At 38.6% G+C, this 17337-nt stretch overlaps 1 protein-coding gene across 3 annotated transcripts in view; it reads left to right on the top strand.

Moving 5' to 3' along the window:
- The window catches only part of P4HA1 (prolyl 4-hydroxylase subunit alpha 1), a 59470-nt gene extending 50875 nt beyond the window's left edge, over window positions 1-8595 (top strand). For all 3 annotated transcript variants that reach the window (XM_081158668.1, XM_081158667.1, XM_081158669.1), the window contains exons 11-15: window positions 1896-1949; window positions 3763-3828; window positions 4789-4857; window positions 5559-5655; window positions 7492-8595. In XM_081158668.1, the coding sequence (XP_081014794.1) occupies window positions 1896-1949; window positions 3763-3828; window positions 4789-4857; window positions 5559-5655; window positions 7492-7562 (357 nt within the window). In that variant the 3' untranslated portion in view covers window positions 7563-8595. The remainder of the gene's footprint in view (window positions 1-1895; window positions 1950-3762; window positions 3829-4788; window positions 4858-5558; window positions 5656-7491) is intronic.
- Window positions 8596-17337: the final 8742 nt, after the last annotated feature.

The following is a 17337-nucleotide window of genomic DNA, read 5'->3' on the forward strand; positions in this document are numbered from 1 at the left end:
TCTCGCAGGTGGCAGAGTCCCAGCTGACTTTCACAGCCAGGTGCTATGGGGGCTTCTCTTCCCAGCTCGGGTGGTCTGTGCTGGGAATCCCGGCACTGGGTTGAGGCCCCGTGCTCCTCAGGGGGACTTTTGCAGCCAAGATGTCCCTCAGATTCTCAGCTGCCACATGTGGGGGGGGCAGCCCTCTCCGTGTCTGCACCCTTCCTACCAGCCTGTGTGGCTGCATCTGTAAACCCTTGGTTATAATAGTTCTGTTCAGCTAGCTTTCAGTTGGTTATTCCCGTTGATTGCCCTGTAATTTAGCTGTAAATCCCGTTTGGCACCAGGAGGGGGTGAGTGTAGCTTCCATCTACTCCACAGCCATCTTCAAAATACGTGGTTTTGAACAGCAAAAGTAGAAGCATTTCCTGTAGCTATTTTTTCTATATTTCCGTTTGTTTGATTTGAATTTCACTTAAAGCTTTATGCTTTCCGTTGCTCTGTCATACTTTATCTTTGTTGGTTATTCCCTTTTCCAGTTACACATTTTCATAAAAATATCACATGGGTTTCCCCTGGGAGATAAGGCGGCAACGTAACTGCAATTTGCTGCCCATACGTTATTCATGCTGAACAATAGACGTGCAGTGATAATCACTGGTAGACTTTGAAAGGGGGGGTGTGATTGGTTATTGATCATGATGTACAGCTATTTCCATAGGAATCTGTGGACTGAAGGCCTGGCAGTGACTTTTGTACTTTATGCATTACAATTAATACACCGCGGTAACTGAAATTTCGACTGTGTCGTCAGGGTCTGATGTTAATGGTTAGCTAAACATGTTGTTTGAGATTTGTCATTTTGGAATTGGGCAAAGCAGGACTGCCTGTATTTAAATTTGCTTTATTAAGTTGTCACTTGTTCCATGCTAATCTACAACTTCCTTGGTATTCGTCCGATTGTTAGAAACTCTTCGATACATCTCTTTCTTTCCCAGTCTGTATTTATTTTCACCTGTTTGACCTTCACAGGCTCTTTTAGGTTCCTTGATGTATTTACACGTAATAGTCTGATTCAACCCAAGGTGTCTATAACACAAGTAGTAAAATACCCAGAGTAGTAAGTTTACATAGGGCTTGGCCTTTGCTGTGGGCAACACTCTTAATTGTGTTCTCACTGCATTTCATCAGCATTATTCTTTAAATTACATTCCCTTTTATTTCTGTCAGCATTTTATCATATTGGGGTGGAAGGTGTCATTTTTCTTGTTTTACAAGTAAGAAAATTGAGATTTTATCCAAAGTTACACATACTGTAACTGAGGAGGCTGGACCTTGAACTCAGACCACATGTTTTTCTTACTGTCTTTTGTGCTTCACACCAGGCGCTGTGCTAACCCGCTGAAGCGGGGGAACCCTCCAGCAGGAGTATCTAAGTCGGTGTTAACTGCTTCCCTTCTGTACCTTAGTAGGAAAAAATCTGTGGGAAAGGGGTTTTATTAAACTGTAATGGGAGTTTGCCAGCATTTGGGGCTTTGAAAACATGTCTTGATTTAAATTCCAAAGGAAAGTGAAAATTAAACATAGAAATCTCACAATTCTAGTTCTAGAAAATTTTAATTCTAAAATTCTAATTCAAATTTTAGTCTGAGTTATATATTGGAGAAAACTATGTCCCCCAAACATTTGCTAAAGAAAAGCATATTAACTAAGGTTCTAAAATAGCATATAGTAGCTATCCGTAGATTTTTACCCTTGGTTCCTGGGGAGCTCTCATTAATTTAAAATGCTTTGCTTCTCATTTCTCTAGAAGTACCTAACCATGATGATATAAGAGGCCAAAAATGGGGCTCATAGATTTTTTTGAATAGTAACCTTGGTATTTCTTTCATTCATGCTTTGTTTCTCTCCTTCAGGTAGCAAATTATGGAGTGGGAGGACAGTATGAACCCCATTTTGATTTTGCACGGGTAAGTAAAAAAAAAAAAAAAGTCGGAGTTCCACTGAAGCTTAGGCATGACGTGTTGATTCTGTTCTTTAGTATTAAAAATTCATAGTCTAGCCCAAGTGCCCATCAGTAGATAGTGGATAAAAAAGCTGTGGTACATTTACACAGTGGACTACTACTTATCCGTAAAAAAGGAAATCTTACTCTTTGCAAGAGTATGGATGGACCTGGAGAGCATCACTGTATACTGAGAGACTGGAGGACAGTATCAAAGCAGTTTGCCAAACTCGTTGCCCAGGTACTCTGGCTTAAGATGAATAAATATTGGACCTGTTTTGATTTCTTTAACACATTGAGCTATAAAGTATGGTATTATCAAATCTTAAATTTTATTGTAATTACATGAATTCTAAAGAATGTGCCAGGTATTGTAACAAACTTCTTGATCTTTTACCATTTTTAAATAAGGGTATATTCTTTAGAAAGAAAATACAGTCTCTATATTGTGTTATAGCCCTTGACTGGCTTAATCTCAGACTTTTTCTCTGTAGGCCAGCAAAAAATATTTTTTAGTTTCTTCTGTTTTTCAATTATTGAAAAAATGTCTGAGGGTCTTGGGTGATGTGAAAGACTACAGTTCAAGTCCTGATATTAGTGAGCTAATTTTTTCCTTAGCTTTTTATTTTGAAATAATGAAAGCTTCCTAGGAAGTTGCAATGGGATGTACAGGGAGTTCCACGCATGCACCCTTCGCTCGCCTTTCCTAGTTTCAACAGCTTGCAGAACGAGAGTACACTCTCGGAACTAGGAAATGTCACTGGTACAGCCACAGAGCTGATTCACATTTCAGCATTTATACCTGCAGTCGTGTGTGTGCCTGTGGAATTTTATTACTCTTGTAGTTTTGTGTAACTATCACTACAGTGAAGATACACAACCACACCATCACCGCAAGACTCCCTTGCAGTACTGCTCTGTAGCTGCAAACTCTTCTGCTTCCCCTCCCTCACCGCTGGGTAACCACTAATCTCTATTTCCCTGTAATTGTTATTTCGTAAATGTTATATGAATGTTATTATATAGTATGGATCCTTTTGAGAATGTCTCTTTTTGCTCAGCAAAATGTCCTTAAGGTTTACCCAAGTCTTATACAAAGTATCAATATTGTTTCTTTTCACTGCTGAGTAGTATTCCATAATATGAATATATGACAGTTTTTTTAGTCATTTATCCTCTGACAGATATTAGGGAACCTTCCAGTTTTGCACTATTATAAATAACTATATAAATTTCTATGGGAAAAATACATTTTCATTTTTCTGGGATAAATGCCAAGAGACTATACTATATTAATTTAGATTTAAATAGCCAGATGTGAATTCTCCAGCCAGAATAAAGTGCTAACTGTCCAAAAGAAAGACAATAGTAACAGTAAACATTTGAATGGATGAGTTCAAAGTAAGTCTCAACGTAAATTTTTCACCCATAGAGAGTAGTCTTCATGGATGTAGCTAAGAGACTCTCATGTCTTGTTTATTTTGGAAGCTAAAACTACAAATGTTAATTTTTAAAATAATCTGAGTAGTAGCTATTGGTTATTATTTAGGTTAATAAATCTAGGGTTTTTTCCTTCATTGGTCTTATCAAAAGTAATCAGTGTACAAGCTGAACCAACAGCCAACAATTTGAATGCCTACTACATATAGTGCACTGGCTATTATATCGGAAACTTTGTGGGTTGTTTTTGGCATACCCTTCAGCATACTACTGATGTTTAGTTGCCACTGGAAAATATGCATTACTGAATTTTACACCATTGAATGTTTTATTGACAGAAAGATGAACCAGATGCTTTCAAAGAGCTGGGGACAGGAAATAGAATTGCTACATGGCTGTTTTATGTAAGTTACAACTAAAATTTTTAAGTTGGATTTGATCACATAATTCATTTATTTTGATATGTTCCAATGTTTGCTCTTATTTGCCATCCTAAAGTTTCTACAACTTAGTAAAGGGAGTTAAGAATTTTTTTTCCAATAGTAATGCTTTCAGTTGTAATATTACAACCTGAAGAAGAAAGTTAATTACTGATGGTCACAGTCATTGTTGATACTTTGGAGTATGGACTGTTTAGTCGTCTATGTGTATATAAGTATCTCCGCATGTTCATATGAATTTACATGTTTGCACTCAGATGACTGCAGGTACATTTACTGCAGGTACATTTTCATAGTTTTGAATTTGATGTAATATCAGAAAAGTATACAAATCATAAAGATGTAGACTTAAAGATTATAACTTTATGTACTCCCTTAATCTTGTACTTCTCAGTTAGGATGTGTTGATTCCCTACCACAAGAAATGACAAAGCTGATTTTAGTTTATTTTTCTCATGGTTTTTATTTGTTTTGTTTAAATTCATTTACTGATCACCTACTGTTCTTGAGATACTGTTCTAGACACTAAAGCTCAGCAGGGAACAAAATAGATGAAAATTCCTGCCCCATGGAGATTATATTCTAGTGTAATAAAATAAGTATTTATACCCCTTTATTACTTTATCAATGTAAAATCACCCTTTTTACATCCGGCTATAAGTGAAGTGCCTGTCCCAAATTACTCCCATTTCCCTTCCTGACTTTATAATTTCTTTGCTTTATATACATATCTATATATATAATTTTAGTTACATATGTAAGTCTCAACAGCATCGTTTGCTTTCTGAAAGCTGAGCAGCCTGCACACACCCCTCTGTGTAAGAAGTCCAGGTGTTTTCATATTCTGGCATCATACCCTCCTCCCGGCGGCATGCTTCCCTCGATTGCGCTGCACGTTTGGTAATGTGCTCTTACCTCTTACAGATGAGTGATGTGTCAGCAGGAGGAGCCACTGTTTTTCCTGAAGTAGGAGCTAGTGTTTGGCCCAAAAAGGTAAACTTATTTTTAAATGTAACTTTATTGATTTCAGAGAGAGGAAAGGAGAAGGGGGGAGAGAGAGAGAGAAACATCAATGATGAGAGAGTCATTGATCGGCTGCCTCCTGCATGCCCCACACTGGGGATCGAGCCCGCAACCCGGGCATGTGCCTTGACCGGGAATTGAACCGTGATCTCCTGGGTCCTAGGTCGATGCTCAACAGCTGAGCCACGCCCTGCCAGGCTGTTTGTTATTTTAATTGTTTTGTGTCTGTTTTTCCCCCCTAAGGAAGAGATGCATCTTATTAATGAATTACATTTTTAAAGGTAGTATACTTAAGGACTGTATTAAATGTAGATAAAACTATGGGTATTTTTATGGCACAATTTACCATGAGTACCTAAAGGTAATGAACCACCAAGGATTAGTATTTAAAAGTTTTCATTTCTAAAATGGGTTCCATGAGTTTCTGCCTCCATCCTGCTATTGTAAGATTTATTAGCTTTGTTTTGGCAAATGCGTACCCTTTTTTGTCAAGCAACTTTGTAGTAGTGTTTTTATGTGATCACCAAATTTTTGTAGTTGATCATATTTTCAGAATTACATTAGAGGAAGACGCAGCTGCCATGGAAGGGTACTTTCACAGGAGCAGAGAATTTAATTACTGCAAAGAGTTGTAACCTGATACTTATCTGGGGGTCCTTTTGTCTCCACAGGGAACTGCTGTTTTCTGGTATAACCTGTTTGCCAGTGGGGAGGGAGACTACAGCACACGACATGCAGCATGCCCCGTGCTGGTTGGAAACAAATGGGGTAAATGCTTTTTATATTCTCTGATCAGAATGTGGTTTTTGTTTCATATTTTGAAATTATCATCTACATCTTAAATTGAAAACAAAACTTTGGACAGATGTGCCTACAATGACTTTAACGTTGAGTGGGACTCAACCCAGCGAGTTACTCTCTTTTTTTAATCTTCACTCAAGGATATGTTTTCTTTTGGTTTTTAGAGAGAGAGAAACATTGATCAGTTGCCTCCTGGATGTGCCACAACTGGGGATTGAACCCACAACGTAGGTGTGTGCCCTCACCAGGAATCAAACCCGTGACCTTCTGGTGTGTGGGACAACTGAGCCACCCGGCTGGGGCAAGTTACTGATCCTAATATAAATTTGCTTTTAACAGATCACAATTTTGATGACAGCTCTTATTTTTAATAGTATTTCTACTTGTTACTCTAAGGATCGTTAGTTGACACGAAGTTGAGTAAGAGTGTCTTCCCTTTAAGGGGTTCACAGTGGTCTCTGGTTGAGACCTACTCATGGGTAAATTACAGTGTAGTATGTACTAATATAAAGATGTAAACAGGATGGCAACTCCTTACATTTGGAGAGTCACCTTCAAAGCTTAATTTTTAAATGTGGTCTTGGAGATAGAGCAATAATTTTCCAGGCATGTTAGGAACCAGGTCCAGGACTATTATGAGGTGAGAGGGGTACTCACTGTCGTGGTCATGAAGTACATGATTTGCCACATTAACAAAAAGAAACAGGTGAAGTTACTTTAATATGTTAGGTGCCCAGTAGCCACATGAGTCTAGTGGCTACCCTATTGGGAATAGGAAGGTTAAGGAGTGACACCTGATCATAGGATTCTAAAAATCTTCCCTGATGATTATGTTTGAAAACCACTGGACTAGAATGAAGAGCGGCTAGTGGAAGGGAGATCAGTTTAGAAAGATTTTTTTCCATTGTCTAAGTGGACAGTAATGAAAGCCTGGACTAAGGCAGCAACAAAAGGGTTGGAGAGCAAAGAATGGATTCAAGAGATGTAGAGAAAACTGACAGGGTTTGATGGACACAGGAGTCGAGAAAGGTAAAAGAGTAAAGAATTATGGGTCCTAGTTCAGATTAGTTCAGATATTTTGTACATGTTGATGCCATTGATTAGGTTCTATGAGGTAGGAATAGGAAATTAATTTCTTTGGGGTTACATTTCTTTGGGGTTACAGTATCTTGGAAACAAGGAGACTTAATGAGCCCGTGATAGTAGTGATTGATCACAGGGTTGCTCCTTTAGAGTGAAGACTTGGTTTTTAAAATGTCTTTGTATTAGAGGTTGTATTTTGCAAACAGGTGAAAGTGTTCTGAGTGTTCTGTTCTATTTGTACCTACCTTTTAATTTCAGCTCAAGCCTTACATTGAACATTAGAAATTTTAGGAAATGCACATATACTCTAAAGTGTTCATACCTATACACACACATACTCTAAAGTCATCACTCATCTGTGTTTCAGCCCCGGCCAGGGGCTCAGTTGGCTGGAGTGTCCTCCGTATACCAAAGGGTTGCAGGTTCGATTCCCAGTCAGGGCACATACCTAAGTTGAGGGTTCAGTCCCTGGTAGGACATCTTTCACACCGATGTTTCTCTCCCTAAAATCAACAAAAAACATTCTCAGGTGAGGATTAAAATAAAATCTCCCGTGTTTCTAACATTTGGTGAAGTATTTAAAAGACGGCCTAAGTAGCATCTGCCTTTATGTAGTTTTGGTCTTGAACTTTTAGCCTATATAAAAACTATTATAGACTTAGCTCTGATCAATTAATTTTCCCCACTAACTAGTATTTAACACATTTTGTTCCCTCACAGTATCCAATAAGTGGCTCCATGAACGTGGACAAGAATTTCGAAGACCGTGCACCTTGTCAGAGTTGGAATGACAGGCTTCTCCTCGCCTGCTGTGCTCGGCTGTGTCTGATCCACAGCCCCAGTCTTACCTTTCAAGAGTTTACAGTTGACTAACATGACACTCCGTGACCGATTCGGCTATGAGCCTCACCCCGTGTTTCATCTGTGGACACTCACTAACTGTGGGTTTTTCTTTTAAGAGTAACACTAAGTCACCACATTGTACATGTAAAACCTTAAAGCTCGGTTGGTATCACAGGACAAAGCAAGGCAGAGTCAAAAATGAGGAATTTTTACATTTGTTATATTTTAAAGAACTCTTTGGTTAGATGAACACGCTTTAAGCATCCGACTGTGGCACATCCCTGCGCCCTGGTGGGTGGGTGGGTGGGTGGGAAGAGGCGCCTCCGGTGTGTGCCCGGCGCTGCGCCCGCCCGGCCGCCCGGGAATAGGCTCGGCCCAGCCTGGGCTGCACGCAGTGCGCCCCCGTCCACCTTCTAAGGTGGTTTCCCCTCCGAGGCCCCTTTTAAGAAAGGCTGTGTGTGACCAACCTCCTTTCCCGCCCATCGCGCCTTTGTGGTTGAATTAAGTGTGTCTGAGGTAAAATACATTGATTAAAAAAAATTTTTTAACAGAAAGTGCCACATAACAGAGCACTGGGGCTTCTTAACTAGAAAGATCATCACTGGGTGTCTGTCCCTTTTCTTAAATGACCGGCGATTCTGTCCGTCCAGTTCGATGTTTTCCTTCGTGCTGACACCATGCTGCTTATTCTTGCCGCAGCAGGGTGGTGACGCTGGCTTTCTGATTAAATAAGCATCCGTGCCTTAGGAGACTGGAAATTTAAAAATGTACTTTTAATTATGAGGGAGTTGATTTTTTAAAAAAGGAACCTTTTTCCTAAAAAGCCAAAATGTGTGTTTTTTTAATTCTGAAATGTGTTGTGACAACGATGACCTATTTATGATCTTAAATCTTTTTAAAAAAATATTTGTTTACTGTGTGGTATTTTTATATTTGAATGTGCCTGCATGTTATACCCATAAAAGGTTATTTCTACCTGTTATTTCTTTAGTATGTAGGACTTGGTTTTCATTCATTCTAATAGCTCATTTTTTTTAGAAGAAAAATTTAGGCTCTCTGAACTCCCAGCTATTAGCCAAAATATATTTCCTTCAAAGGGAGCTCCACAACTTTCCTCTATGGTTATGGGGTTATTACAATAATACGGGGGGGTGGTATAAAGCTGTAAACTTAACAGTATGTTAATGACCCTTAGACTAACTTTCTACAGTTCTTAGTGAATCCTAGTTCATACAAGGGCTCTTTATGTACAATTTAAATATTTAAGAAAGAATTTGATTCTCTGGGAAAGAAGGTATTACTTTTACTAACTTAAAAACACACACAACTGTTTCTTTCCTCACCTACCCTTTTGTTCCACTACAACTATTTTAGTAAGAAATATTGAGAATTAAATTCAGTACTTCAAATTTTGTGGCCATAGATGATTTAAAAAAAAATTTTTTTTAGAAGGAAACATGAATTCAAAAATACAGAAATAAAATAGGGGTTCAAAGGATGGAAACCAACCTTTATTGCCATGTGTTTTGGCAAGTAGAATAAAAATATCTATTTCAGAAGGAAATAACATTCAACATTCCATAATCTTACAGATTTCCTCATTATATTCGCCCCAAGCCCCATCTGGGGATTGGTAATCTCTTTTCAGTGTTAGATCTTACAGAACCCTCCCCAAATTTCATAATTACCCACTATTTTTCTTTCCAAATGAAAAGGAGAAAAAAATTCCAGTATAAAGCTTTGGGTCCAGTGGTCTTTGCAGTCCTTGTTTGTTTTGTTTAATGGTGAACTTTGAAATAAATGAGGGCTATCATGGAAAATTGGAAACTCTGGTTTCCTCACCAACTCTAAGTGCCTGTCATTCATTAACTTTAAGCACAGAGTTATCACCACTGTCACCAACATTCCGTTAACTGAAGTGTCCACCCAAACACTCGAACAGCAGGATAAGTAAGTGTGGTAACTAATAACTAGTAGGATTGCTTTTTTTAATTTAATGACTTTAGCATTCTTAGAAAAGTGGTAAATGCAGCAATGAAAGAAGTAATCAACCATCTACTCTGTTGAAAATATAACAAAATGGTAATTATAGTATAAGGATTGAGAAGAGTTGATGTAACCAGAAAAAACATATATAAATAATATGTAAATGTGTGTGTGTGTGTGTGTGTGTGTGTGTGTGAACTTACTACTGCTGAGAAGACTCTAAATATCCTTATGTAGCCATGTGTCACATACAAGGTATCCATTGAAGTCCATCCAGCTGGAAAATGAACAACTTATATGCAGGGCCCCATGGGATAACAACTGAAATTTCCAATATTATACCAAAACAACACACAAGAAACACCCAATTGTGATTCAACTAACTACAAATCACTTGAGACAAACAGAACTACCAACTAGAGATTTCTAGGAGAAAGCAGAATGAAAGTGACGTCTCGGTCTGTGGAGCTTGTGACATAAGAACTCCCTGTGGTAAAGGCTGGTGTGTGAGAAGGAACACTATTGAATAACTCAGAAAAAGCACTGAATTAACACTAGAGAGTACACATGACTAGATTGCATATTCCTGTTCTCCTAAGGTCCTTGGATATTCCCCCACCACACTGATGAGGTTTTGCAAAATGAACTGTAATGGACAAGTAACGTTCTTGGCTGGCTGCTTTATTAACATCTGTTTGAGGACTGTAAAGCTTACTTTCTGTGTAAATGTAGCCTTCACCGAAACATTTAGATTCAGGAAGAGTACATTATAAAAATAATATTGGGGCAGTCCTGGCAAATGTAAAAGCAGATTTTAAATAAAAACAACCACAAAGAGGGCATCCTCCACAATCTGCCTTTTGAGGCCTGTTGAATTCCCACTGTAGCACTATCCTGTTGAAATTATTTTATTTGTGATCATCTTGCTTTGTAAACTAAGCGCTAAAATCTGAAAAAAGAAAAGCCTTAGATACTGTTATTTGGTTGTTCCAATTTCCTAATGGATGTATTTCTAACAAATATGTTTTAGACTAAGCACCTTAAAGGACTCAGAACATTTAGAACAGATAGCGTGATGTGCACTTACTTTTCAGGGCTTTTTAGGTTGATGAATTGTGCATTGAGCCTTTTCTAGAAGAGGCATTCACTTACTTTTAAGTCCATAGAGAGTCAGGATTATTATTGTAGTATCTACCTTAAAGCCATAAATGTAATTAAACACTAAAATAGGTTTTATATGGGTTTGGATATATCAGGTGTTAAATCATTATGTAAATAACTACATAGTGGTTCACTTCTAATGTGTCTTATTCTTTGATACCTGTATAATAAAACATTGTAGTTGTTAGCTCTGGGAAGATGAAATAACTTACATAATAGTTGAATTTAGTTCATGTTCTATTTTTACATTTGAAAAGCAAAAAAGTTAGGGTTTTGTGACATGAAACACCTCTCAGACTTATCTGAGATGGAAAAAAGTAGTCCTTACTAAAAATAATCAGTGTAATCTTTCCCACATTCCCCTTTTACTTATTCAGCTATGGGGAAAGAGTCTATGGAAAGTTCAAGTGAGGTAATAATTACAAGTGCTCTGAAACAGTGCTATTAGTGTAGTTTGCAGAAGGGTTGGCATGGGGCTTGTTACTGGTCCACAATGACATAAGGAGATTATGTCAAAATAAAAATAAACTACATCAAAGAGTACAAGGTTTTGTCCAGTTGGCTTTTTTCATAGCAAGATTTTCAGGATTAAGAAAGCAGTGTGTTATTTACATTGCAGTAGACCCTTTTTATCTCTCAGAACCAGCTTTAAATAGCATTGTTCTAAAACAATACAAATTGTTTGATTCTACATTTGTAAGAGCACTAAGTTTCATAGTCATGGTTTGGATCTTGGTTGGGGTAGGAAAGGCAGACTTTGTATGTCTTAGCATAAATGGGAAAGATCATTCGGAATAATTATTTAGCTTTGCAAATGTTTCAAGGAATCAACATGTTTACATCTTAGCATTCTGTCCTTAAGGTGACAGAACTAGAAGAAATGTTGATCCAAACCTAAGACCACCTAATATGACTAGTTCTAGTTGGTATAACATATTTAAGAACATCAGTTGTAGAGGGAGATACTGGACTAGGAAACACCAGACCCTCGTTCCCCCACAGGAACATGAAACTAACAACTAGGGCTGGGGGAAAATAACTTTATAGAGATGCGGGAAACAGCCAAAGGTGTATAGTAACCAAGTGAAGACCCATTCAAGTAAAAGCCACATTCAAATGGTAGGAATTTCATGGTGTTATTACTCCTCACCTTATCCCAAATCTGGCGCAGCGCAGTTGGGAGGAATTTGCTGCCCAATACCCAGTCCCCTCTCGAACCAGCGGGAGCAGAGCAGACCCTTGTTTATAATGTTCTAGTCTGTCTGGAAGCTGCCTGAAAGGCTGGTCTGTTGAACCTAACTCAGGGCCTGATAGGGAAGAGCGTGTAGCTAGAAAAAGCCCTGGGAAGCATCCGGCACTGCTTGTCAGAGCTTCAGGGGGATGACAGACTTTCAGATGGTGGAGGCAAGAGATCAGAGGTAGAATACAATGGAAGGCCTTAAAAACAGGTTGGGGTCAGACTTTTAGGGAAAGTGAGACATTTAAAAGAAGCCACATCTATGGGAAGATAAAAGGACAAATGCAGGGTTGGCAAGATTCATGCTGAGAAAAGACCTTAAGCTACCACCCCAGGCTGATTCCAGGGATCAGAACCTGCCCTAATTACTGCAGGTCTTTCTGAGCATGGAGCCAGTCTGCAAAGACTGGGAGAGGTAGCTGTTCTTTCAAATGTTTAATTTTCAACAACAGAAAAATCACAAAGTATACGAAGAAACAGGAAAACATCGCCCATTCAAAGGGGAAAAATGATGTGGAAGAAATGCACTGGGTACACTAAACAGGCTTTAAAATACCTGCTTAAATATGCTCAAGAACTAAAGGGAAATATGGACAAAGGACTGAAAGGAGTGAGGAAAATGTTACATGAACAAAATGAGAATATTAGTAAAAGGATAAAAATTAGAACCAAACAAAAATTCTGGAGTGAAAAATACATTGACTGAATTGAATTTCCTAGAGGGGTTGAACAACAGGCTTGAACAAGCAGAAGAATAAATCAGCAAACTTGAAGACAGATATTCAAAGTAGCAAGTCCGAGGAGTAACAATGAAGAAACACACCCAGAGCCAGAGGGACATACAGGGCACCACTGGGCAGCCGTGTACTAGTTACATGGATCCCTGAGGGAGGAGATGGTTGGTGAGGGATCATTTTAAAAAATAATGGTCAATAATTCCCCAAACCTGATGTAGATCTACAAATCCCCAAAGCTTAAAGAATTCCAAGTAGTATAAATCTAAAGAGAACGACACTAAGACACATTATAATCAAACTCTTGAAAGCCAAAGAGTGAGAATCTTGAAAGCAAGAGAAAACTGGCGTCGTATATATGGAATCCTGAATAAGTCGTATATATGGAATCCTGAATAAGGCTATCAGTGAATTTCTTGGTAAAATCCTACAAGGCCAGAAGGCAGTAAGATGACACATTTAAAATGGTGAAAGAAAAAATGTGTCAATCAAGAATTCTATAATGTAGCACAAGTGTCCTACAAAATGAGGGTGAACTTAATACATTCCCACTGAAGGAGTTTCATTACCACTAACCTGCCCTACAAGGAATGCTTCCAGTTGAAAGGATCCTAGACATTGACTTAAGTCCATATCAAATATAAAGAGCTATAATAAAGGTAAACATATGGTCAATAGAAAAATCAACATTGTGATTTTGGTCTTAACTCCACTTTTTTTTCTATAGGATTTAAAAGACAAATGCATAAAACATAAGTCTGTGTTAATGGGTACACAACATATAAAGATGTAATTTGTGACTTCACTAAACAAAGGACAGTGGAGCTGTAAATGAGAGTTTTTGTGTGCAATCGGAGTTAAGTCGGTATCAATTCAAACTAGATTCTTATAACTTTAGGATATGTGTAATCTCCATAGTAACCACAAGGAAAATTATCTGTAGACTATACACAAAGGGAAAGGGAAAGGAACCAAATCATGTCGTTATAAAAAATCTGAACACAAAGGACGGCAGTAACGGAGGAAATGAGGGACAAAGCTGTAAACAAAACAAAATGGCACAAGTCCATCCCTATCCGTCATTACTTTAAACACATATGGATTAAAATCCCCAATCAAAAGACAAATTTACATAAAGGGGAAGAAACATGACCTGAGTCTGAGAGACTCACTTTAGATATAAAGACGTACGGATTGAAAGCCAAAGGATGGAAGTATAATCCCTTTCAAAATCCCAATGATTTTTTTTTACAAAAATAGAAAAATCCACCCTAAAATTAATATGGAATCTCAAGGGATCCTAAATTGCCAAAGAAATCTTGAAAAAGAATGGAGGTCTCACACTCCTGATTCCAAAACTTAACTCCAAAGCTACAGCCATCAGAATAGCCTTGTACTGGCGTAAAGAGAGATCTATATAAGAATAGAAGAATAGGATAGGATAGGATATAGGATAGGATATAGGATATAGGATATAGGATATAGGATATAGGATAGGATAGGAAATAGAATCAAAGCCCGGAAATAAGTCTTGGTAACTCAACAACAAAAAATGCCTGACTTTAAAAATGGATCAAGGACTTGAGTAGACAATTCAAGAAGATACATTAATGGCCAATAAACAGGTGAAAAGATGCTCATCACTAATCATTAGGGAAATGCAACTCAAAACCACAATGAGGTATCACCTCACACCCTTGAAGACAGCTATTATCACGCACAAAAATAAAAATAGAAAATAATGAGTGTTGCTGAGGCTATCAAGAAATTGGGATCCTGTGCATAGCAATGTAGGTAAGAATGTAAATGGTATAACCACTGTGGCAAATGGTACAGGGATTCCTCAAAAAATTAAACAGTTACCATACAGTCTAGCAATTTCATTTCTGGGTATATGTCCAAAAGTCATGAGAGCAGGGGATGAGGAGACCCATTTGTACACTCATTTTAATAGAGTTATTCCCAATAGCCACAAGGCTGTGGCAACCCACATGCCCATCAACAGATGAGTGGACAAATAAAATGTGACATACATACAATGGAATATTATTGAGGAGCTTAAAAAGGATATTCTGACACAATCTACAACATGGATGAATCCTGGAAACATGCTGAGTGAGATAAGCCAAACACAAGAGGACAAATGTGTGATTTCACTTATATGAGGTTTCTAGAAAAATCAGATTCATAGAGACAAAGTAGAATGGCCATTGCCAGGGCCTTCGGGGAAGGCGTAAATGGAGTTAATTGTTTAACGGATACAGAGTTTAAACTGGGGAAGGTGAAGAACTTCTAGAGATGAATGGTGGTGGTGGTGGCTCCGCACAACAATGCGGATGTGCTTCATGCCACTAGAACATTATACTTACAGGTTAAGTTATAAATTTTATGTTATGTATATTTAACTACAACAAAAATGCTTGAAAAAATTTAAGCATAAAATTACCCTGCAATCCAGAAATTCCTCTTCTGGATATGTACCCAAAAGAATCCAAAGCAGGGACTTGAAGAGACATTTGTACAGCCATGGTTCATAGCAGCATTATCACAGTAGCCAGAGGCGGGAGAAACCCAAGAGTTTCCTAACAGCTGAATGGATTAAATAAAGTAAAAGATACAAAGCAGAACAGCTTTTAAAGTAAAAAAGAAATAAAAGCATCCAAAAGAAAATGACAAACTGAAAATAAGCCAAGAAGATCTAACATAAAGATAGCAGAATTCCTAAATAAATACAACCAAGTGAAGACGACAATGCTTAGAAATTATATTTCAAGAAAATTTGTATAATGTAAGTAAGTACCTGCCATTAAGCTTCTGATTGCTGAGGCACCTGTTTCAAAGCCGTCCGTGTTGAGTAAACATAGGCCCAGCTGTGTGACACAGCCACACGCAAAACAACCAGGCGCGGAACCAGGCTTCCCACTCGTGAAGCTCCCCTTTTAGAAACTGGATAACCTAGAATGCTGACCACTTGTGGGTCCCTGCTTTCCCTTCCCATGCACACTAATTTGTATTCTTCTAGTTGACATTTGCCAATAAAGAATAAACCCTTGAAACCCCAGGTACCCTGCCCTCAGTCCCTAATAAAGCCAGGTCTGCGCTCCCTCCCTGTCTAGCCATGCCCCAGCCCCCCAGGGTGTGTGAAGAATAAATCGCATTCTGAGGTTTCCTGAGGGTTTTGGCTGAGGTGCGCCCTGCAATCATAGTAAGAACCACAAGGGCTGCTCCAGCCACAACACTGGCTCCAGCCCAGGATGTGTCTGCAGGGGCTCCCCACAAGTAATTCAGGGCCAGGCAAGTGCCTCAGGCTTTCCTAGTCAATAGCATCGCTGTCCACAGGCTGGGACTGACATGTTCTTAAAACAAAATATTTAAAACTACATGTTGAAAGAGCCCATTGTGTACCTGAGAATTAGCCAGAATGACCAACACAAAAACAGCCTGAAAATTACTAGATTTTAAAGGGGGGTGGGGATTTCTTTGAGCATTTTGGCCAAAAGACCTCATCAGTTATAAGGGAGGGAAAATTAGATCATCAGATGTTGACAGCAGCACTATCCCAGAAGAAAATAGGTTAATGTTTTTAAGATAGTTAGGAAAGAAAGTGTGAACTGAGGTTTTAATCCAGCATAGCTAACCTTCTAGAATAAAGGGCACACCCAGATCTGCTATATGCAGGAAATCAGGAAATACTGTTCCTATGATTCCTTCCCAAGGAATCTAGAGAATGAGCTTTAGCACCAGAATGGGAATTATGAAATAGATATAAAAAACGATGACAGCACCAATCAAACCTGTGGGATATAGCAGCAGTCACAGGAAAATATTTAACTTTTTAAAAATATATATTTTTGCCCAGCCAGACTTGGCTGAGCGGTTGAGCATTGACCTAGGATCCAGGAGATCTGGGTTCGATTCCCAGTCAGGGCACATGCCCAGGTTGCAGGCTAGGCAGCTGATCAATGACTCTCTCATCATTGATGTTTCTATCTCTTGCTCTCTCCTTTCCTCTCTCTGAAATCAATAAAGATATATTTTAAAAAATAAATCAAAAATCAAAAATATATTTTTATTGATTTCAGAGAGAGGAAGAGAGGGAGAGGGAGAGAGAGAGAGAGAAACATCAATGATGAGTCATTGATCGGCTGCCTCCTGCACACCCCCTGCTGGGAACTGAGCCCGCAGCCCGGGCATGTGCCCTGACCGGGAATCGAACCTTGATCTGGATCCTAGGCCAATGCTCAACTGCTGAGGCACGCCAGCTGGGCAGAAAATATTTAACTTTTAATGTTTAGAGTATGATGCCAAAAATATTTAAAATAAATGTATTCATGGTACAGCCAGTATGGAAAACAGTATTGAGGTTTCTCAAAAAATTAGAAGTAGAACTACATATGATCCAGCATTCCACTTCTGGGCATTTATCTGAGAGAAATGAAAAGATATCTGCACCCTCATGTTCACTGCAGCATTAGTCACAATAGCCACGACACTGAAGCAATGTAAATGTCTATCAATGGATGGATGGAAGAAAGGCAATGCTATATAGTAATTCCTCAGTATCCATGGGAGATTGGTTCCAGGACCAATTCTGGATAGCAAAGT

Source organism: Miniopterus schreibersii (assembly GCF_964146895.1).
Source record: "Miniopterus schreibersii genome assembly, chromosome: 14".
Lineage (NCBI taxonomy): Eukaryota > Metazoa > Chordata > Mammalia > Chiroptera > Miniopteridae > Miniopterus > Miniopterus schreibersii.